We start from the raw sequence: 7,098 nt of genomic DNA, 5'->3' as shown, positions 1-7,098 counted from the left end.
TTTTGATAAAAATATGTTGTTCTGATTTACATGACAAAACCTATATGTATTGGCCTCTATACCTGTGACATCTTGTCTTTTACAGATGAAATTCTAGATTGGCACATAAAAGTTGGTGGATTAATTTATTTTTCATTATTTCTAATTGTGATTAGCAGTATCTTGACTTGGTATAAAACTTGAAACTAGAGTCGGTAAACATAATGGGTGCGTTTTTATAGAGCTTAGGCTCTAAACAATCATTACAACCTACCTTCAAATACTGTTGAGAAATGTGACTTCAGTATTGGAAATCTTTGTGATAGCCTTAAAATATATTTTCATATTTATTTATGAAGTTTCAAGTTTCATAAATAGTTTAGATCGACGTATCTATGAAAACTTAAAAACTTTGAAAATTGACGGTTCAAAAAAGCGTTGTAAAATACGTTGTTTCCTAAACTTGCAATCCACTTTTGTCTCATGTCCGTACATCTTGATGTTGAGATCAATTTGAAAATATTTGGGCATCAAAACTACCTCTTCTAGTGAAAAGTATGAGATAGGCTCAAAGTTGATTGTTTGGAGCTTTGGCTCTATATAAACTTTTCCCACATATAATAAGCATAGATTAATGTAATGTTTCTGTCTAGTTGCAATACCTAAATATCTAGATTTACACTGGGGCTATACATCTGGGTAAGGTGTTGTAAATTTATTATGAGACTTCATTCTAGGTAGCAAAAAGATTGATGTGATCTCGTTGGGATCATGTACAATACCATAATATTCAAATATTAATTGATAACAAAAGTTGTTTCAATTTATTTATTTATGTAAGATGAATGTATGTGATAAAATCTAAGTTTTTTATTTTATTTTATTATTTATTTTTTGGATTTTTTATTCTTTTTTTTTTTTACTTGACCGGTTAATCCAATTTCGATTATAACCATTCCCAGCCCCATTCCCAGTTAAATTTTCCGGTGCGATTAGTTTACAATTCCTTACAACCATATAATGTGAAATTTGACAGTTTGTATGTGTCGCAAAGTTTAAAAAAAATTCTTTGTGAAACGTGTACTTAGTTAATAAAATAATAATAGCCACCCAATTTCACATCCAAAGGTCAAGATTAATGTCAAAAGATAAATAGTCTCATTCTATACTTTCCCTTTTGTATTTTAGGTAAAATTTTCAGCTCCGTATTCCAAATCACTTACAACAAAAATTCATTTCATCAAACTCTATACAATCCATTTCCTCTCTCTCTTCTATGAAATTTCCAAAGATCAATTCCACAGCAAACCATTTCATCAAACTTTCACTCGACTATAAAAAATAAAATCCGTTCTATCAAATCCAAAACTCTCTATACCATCCATTTCATCACACTCTCTCTCTCTCTCTCATTTGGTTCTTTCCCACTGTCTGACAAGAGTTCAGAGAGCTTTTCTTTCCCATTCTGGTAACAATCCAAGTCAGAAAATCATTGTCAATCTCATCAATCTTCTTTTTCTAAACAATTGAGCTTTTTAATAGAGAAAAAATGCTCTCTTTCTCACACTACACAACAGAGCTTTTTAAGAGAGAGAAAATGCATGGGTATCTGTGTAGCTGCCCGGCGGTGGCAAAAGTACGAGTTACGATGCCGCCTTTTGCCCCTCTTCACGTGATTTACCTCCGAACGAAACGACCGAAATTTCGCTTCTTTTGGCGCCGAAAAATTGCAGAGAGGGAGGGAGAGAGATATGGCTTCTATGCTTGGAGAAATTTCAGAAAAAAGAGGAGCATTATCAGTGGCTTCAGCTCTGTAACTTCTGAATACTTGTGGGTTTTGACTGAGGCCACAAGTTGAAGAGAAAAGATTTTTATGGATTTTCAGCTCTATAACCTCTTCAATTGAAATTCTTCAGAGAAACAGAGTCTTTAATGGCTTCAGCTTCTGATGCTTCTCGTATCTTCTGGGTTTTAACTAATGATGAAAATTGCAGAAAAAATGGATCATATTTATAAGTTTCTCAGACCTCAATTCTTCTGGGTGAAGCAGAGAAAATGGTGGGTTTCCCATGGCCTGAGCTTCCAAAATCTGAGCCGTCCGATTTCTGGGTTTTTCGCCATTATACATAAGTTAAAGCTAAATTGGGGTATTTTTTCTCTCGTTTTGGCTTCTGCAATTTCAATGTGGCTGTGGTTTTCTTGCATTAATCCGCCATTACTGGAGCTACGAAAAACTCGCCCGGCTATTTTCTCTGTTACCGAGCCAATGCCTTGTCAAACCAAACCATTTCTTGCCTTTCTCCTCGCTTTGATCGCCATTAATAGCCCTGCTGCCATTAAACCTGCTTAATCCCGTGATCTCAGAGAGCGACCTCTTCGAATTTATCGCTCTGCTCTCTGAACCGCCATTAACTCCTCCTGATTCCTGCACAAAAATCTCTTCTCTCTCTTCATTATTTCTAGAGAGAGAAGGCCCACAATTCTCATGTTCTCTCTCTTCCCAACCCACCTGCTTTTTGGGCTGGTGCTCATCGGCGCTAGAGAGAGAAAACCTCCCGCTCTCTCCTCTCTCCTCCGAAACCCGCTGCTTTTTAAGGCTAGAGAGAGAAAGCCTCCCTCTCTCCTCTGAAAGCTTCTCTGTCCCCTCTTCTCTCTCCTCTGAATTCCCCTGCTCTCCCCTCCTGTGCACATTATGGTTAGAGAGAGAGAGCCTCTCGACGTTCTCTCTCTCATCCTGCTTACGGCTAGAGAGAGAAAACCTCCCACTCTCTCCCAAGATCATCTCAGATCTCAGGAATAGCAAATCGGACGGTCTGAGATCGCTCCATCTTTGTCGAAAACCAGCGTCTGAGACGATAATTCGATGCCCCACTCTTCTCTCGAAGCTCCTTCTCTCCTCCATTAAAAGCCCATCTTTTCTCCCTCTGTCAAAGCACCCCATGCTCACAGAATCGCCGGAAAATCCCATTTTCCGGCCAAAAAACTCGATCCTATGCCCTGAAAATTCCAGTTTTTGGTCTGAAAACTCCATTTTCTTGCGCTTAGAGTTCGAATCTGAAGACCGTCTTGGCGTTTCCTCTCCCTCTTTCTGAACCACGACCTGCAAAAAGTCCCCGGTAAATATATCTCCGGCGGACTTCCGGCCCGAAGATAGCCGGGACTCGCCGTCACCAAACCCCTGTTTCTGAAGCGACTCATCAAAGAGCAGTACATCTTCAGGGTCGACTCGTACTCGACACAGCGGGCAAGTCGAGTGGGACTCGAGCCATGTATCCACGCACTCGACGTGGAACGCGTGCTTGCACTTGGGCAAGAGCCTCAACAATTCTACTGACTCGAACCGATTCAAACATACAGCGCATTCGAGACGGTTCTTTGGACCGTTCAGAGACTCAAATCGAAACATCGGCAACGACTCGATTATCACTCGGTCGACTCCCGAGTGTCGAGCCCGCAAGAAGCCGTTAGGGTTTTGGCCGTTATGGGGCCCACGCTGGCAGTGCTTGACGTAGAGAAGCAGGAGAAACGTAACGGAGAAAATGGTGGTGAGAACGCCGATTATAACGGCGATGCTTGGCTTGAAAGGCGCAAGATTCGATTTCGGAATGCCTTCCGACTCTGACGGCTGCCCGAGTCCATTACCGAGTTCATAACCATCGTCAGCGTCGGTGGCTCGGAGCGTGGCGACTGAAAGGAGCAAAACGAAGTGAAATCCAGTTCTTCCCGGCCCCATTCTAGAGAGAGAAAGAGGCGCCATTGTAGAGAGAGATGGCCTTCTTCTCTGCAATCCCGTTCCAGAGAGAGAGCCTCCTCTGCAGGAAGCCTATCTCAGAGTGCAGCAACTTGGTCCGAGAGAGAGAAAGCTCTCTTTGCAGCGACCGCATTTTAGAGAGACAAAGCTTGCTTTTGCACTGCTCTTCATCCAGAAACCTGAAAAGGGGCAAAAACCCTAAAGAACAAAGAGATTTTCTCGTTTTAAAATATCCAGTAAAAGCACTTTCTCAAATGGGTCATGGGTTTTCATCACTCTCTAGCTGACTTGACCTGAAGCTTTTCTTTTGGTCGTTTGTTAACAAACCATAGATAGTTTAGAGAGAGGAAACAAGAGAGAGAGTAGTCAGCTCACCTGAAAGCCGGACATTTTCACGGGTCCTTTAAAAGCTTCTTTCTCTCTCTAGATCCGCTTCTCACCGGGCTCGACGGCCGCACCTGTAAACACGCAAGACCGTAAGGGTCCTTTCAAGCTTATAATAATCCAAGCACTGGCGCCTGTTTTGAGGGGAAGAGTCATCAGGTTCTCCTCTGGTGTCCGCCTTTTCTCTCTCTAACCATCTAAACTACCCTGTCCGGCGTTCTCTCCCTAACCTTCTAAAATATCCTGCTCTCTCTCTAACCTTCTAAACTACCATGTCCGGCTTTCTCTCTCTAACCTTCTAAAATACCCTCCTCTCTCTCTAACCTTCTGGTTCTTTGTGGGTGTCACGCTTTCTCTCTAACCTTCTAATATAACCAGGTTTCTCTCTCTAACCTTCTGGTTCTTTGTGGGTGTCGGGCGTTATCTCTCTAACCTTCTAAAATATAAGCAGCTTTCTCTCTCTGGCTTTCTTGAAGAGACCGCTTTCTCTCTCTAACTTTCTAAAACAAAAGAAGGAAATCTTGGGTGCTTTGTTTTTTCTTGATTTTTTTACCTGAGTCTGTCAAAGCCAGTCAATGGTAATCAGTGGAAGAAGAAAGGGTGTTGGGTCTGTGGATTATATTCCTGTACGGCTGTAAAAATGCATGCTTGTGTTAAAATAGTAACTGTACTTGTGTGAAAACGTAAAAAGGAGTTTTCATAGTTTATGCAAGATGAAAAGTATTTGTAATTTAATACGGAAAATATTTTGAGAGGGCTGCAGCCTTATCAAAATGAAGGAAGGCTCGCATTAAAATTTTGGCGATTTAAAAACTTTCAAATCATTCATATTAGTAAAAAAAAAATTTGGATTTCAGATCTCTAAAAATAATGTCTATTTCACACATTATCTAGACATATCATTCTCCCTTAAAAATACATCTTCATGGATACGCAAAATATTTACTATTTGTGGAGCTTCAAATGTTATAATCGGTATTGGAAATTGATTTTAGAGTTTTATGATGCCTAAGGTGCTTTGGATGGGAATTTAAGGTGAGATTTTATTTTATTTTTTAAAAATTGTATCCATTTAATACTTGGAGTCTAGATTTTAAATAATTTGTTTATTATCGTTTGCCACTAATATTGCTTTCAATATTTCAAAATCTAGATTGGTGGGGCTGATCGTTCACCCATAAAATATGTGTCGGATCATTGGATTAACAATCTATATCGGGTTTAAATTGGTCCAAATCGGTGATTCAAAAAGTATTAATAAATAAATAAATAAAATAAAATAAACACTAAATTGGGGTTTATGGTGTAAGAATTTAGAATGAGCTAAAAAAGCAAGGGTTTTAGGGAGGAATGGGCCGACTCGTACCATCCTATAACCAGTTTGATCCTGATTGGTTCCCATTTGGATTGGTGATCCACATCGTAAGTCATCAGGTTTTAAAAACATTGATTACCTCAATAGGTTGGTACTATACTTATTTTAAAAAGGAAATTTTATTCAAGTACTCACGTAAATGAGCTATTTAACATTCTACCCATGTCGTTTAATATAATTTCAACATACCTATCAAAAGACACATGATCATGAATTGGAAAATTTTCAAATGCGTAAAATGTAAAATAGTTTACCTCTTTATGGGCCTTTTGATAAGAGAGGGCTTTCTAGGTGACCTCACCCATATATAAAGAATATGTGACCCCTTGCATCAGCCTTCATATATGAGTAGATGGCAGAGATGGCTTGAGTCACAATGTCACAAGCTAGCCCTTAATCGTCAGATATTGATCAGACGACTTATAGTGTTTTATTTTTTATTTTTATTCAACAAATAAATTTGAAGCAAAATTTGGAGCATACATAGATCTAACAAGGGCATACATGATAAAAATATTTAAAAAAAAATTCACAGAGATGAAAAATTATTAGGATACCTTTGAAAATTATAGGGGCATTTTGATCATTTATTTTTACATAAAATATTTTTGTTTTATTTTTTCCAAGTTCGCCATATTTTTTCGATAGGACGTCCAAAATTTTATCAAAAAAATGTTTTGTAAGAAAAAAATGAAAAATAAAAAAGTGTTTGACGTGATATTGCGGTAAAAACAATCATATCCGTTTAATTCAGATCGAAAGGTTAAGAAATAAAGTCACTTGTAAGTTATATGTTGTTGGGGTCATAGAAACATTTCCCTTGATTAAATTTGATCTAGATTGTGAATGATTGGGAGTGACGTGGCAGGTCACACCAACAAAATCATGAGGTAATCAGAGAACCAAGGGATCTGAATTGAAATAATTGGCTAGTGCCATTTTCTCTCTCTTTTTCTCTTTTTCCATTTTTAGTTTTCTTTTAAAAGTTTAGGCTATTATTTAAATGTTTTCATACCAATTCGCCAATTATCTGAAATCGGCAAATCAGATCGGTCCAACTGATGATTGATCTGGCCACTTCATCTAGTTTTTAAAACATATGCGTGTAGTTTATATAAGGTATCCACCTTAAAACCGTTCAAGAAAATGTGGTTTTACTACAAAAACAGTTGCGATGGTTTGCAAACATATTTTCATCTCTGATTACGAAATATAAAGCTCAAAAAATGGTGCAATGAAGCAAACACCTGAAAATATTAAAATTGACGGTCCTGATAATGGGTTGAAAGATGCACTCTATTTAAGGCTTGATATCCTCTTCTCTCCTCCTCCTCCTCCTCCTCCTTCTTCTTTCTTCTTTTTTTTTTTTCGTATATCCATACAACCTTGTTCCAATTTGAAGGGTATCTTTAGCATCAAAACAACCTTGTTCCAATGGATTGTTGAGTGTGTCTCACTTATATAGCATACGGTTAACACCCTGTACAAACGTTTTCCTAGCATGAAAGTGCCGTGGTGAAAAACCTTGACTGGTTGACATATCTGGTATTGAGGGTCATCATCGTTAAATCAATGACTGATAGGAGATAGAAGAGAAGCGAGACCATGC

The 7,098-nt window shown here is 38.4% G+C and overlaps 1 protein-coding gene across 2 annotated transcripts; it reads right to left on the bottom strand.

Annotated features, from left to right (window-relative positions):
* Positions 1 to 1,154: 1,154 nt before the first annotated feature.
* On the bottom strand, positions 1,155 to 4,637 carry LOC18435606 (RING-H2 finger protein ATL43). Of its 2 annotated transcripts, none has more exons than XM_088852996.1 (2): positions 4,106 to 4,637; positions 1,155 to 3,909 (listed from the first exon to the last, which is right to left on the bottom strand). In XM_088852996.1, the coding sequence occupies exon 2, from the start codon at positions 3,734 to 3,736 to the stop codon at positions 2,204 to 2,206; it is 1,533 nt and encodes a 510-aa protein (XP_088709122.1). In that variant the 5' UTR covers positions 3,737 to 3,909; positions 4,106 to 4,637; the 3' UTR covers positions 1,155 to 2,203. The 2 variants fall into 2 exon arrangements, with proteins under 2 accessions (XP_088709122.1, XP_088709123.1); XM_088852997.1 differs by having other exon boundaries at positions 1,155 to 3,928; positions 4,106 to 4,595.
* Between the last annotated feature and the right edge of the window lie 2,461 nt (positions 4,638 to 7,098).

This window comes from Amborella trichopoda, chromosome 12 (genome assembly GCF_054954075.1).
Source record: "Amborella trichopoda isolate Santa Cruz 75 chromosome 12, AtrichopodaSantaCruz75HAP2 v2.0, whole genome shotgun sequence".
NCBI lineage: Eukaryota > Viridiplantae > Streptophyta > Magnoliopsida > Amborellales > Amborellaceae > Amborella > Amborella trichopoda.
Note: the sequence above shows the minus strand (reverse complement) of the source record. Positions and strands in the feature narration are given on the sequence as shown.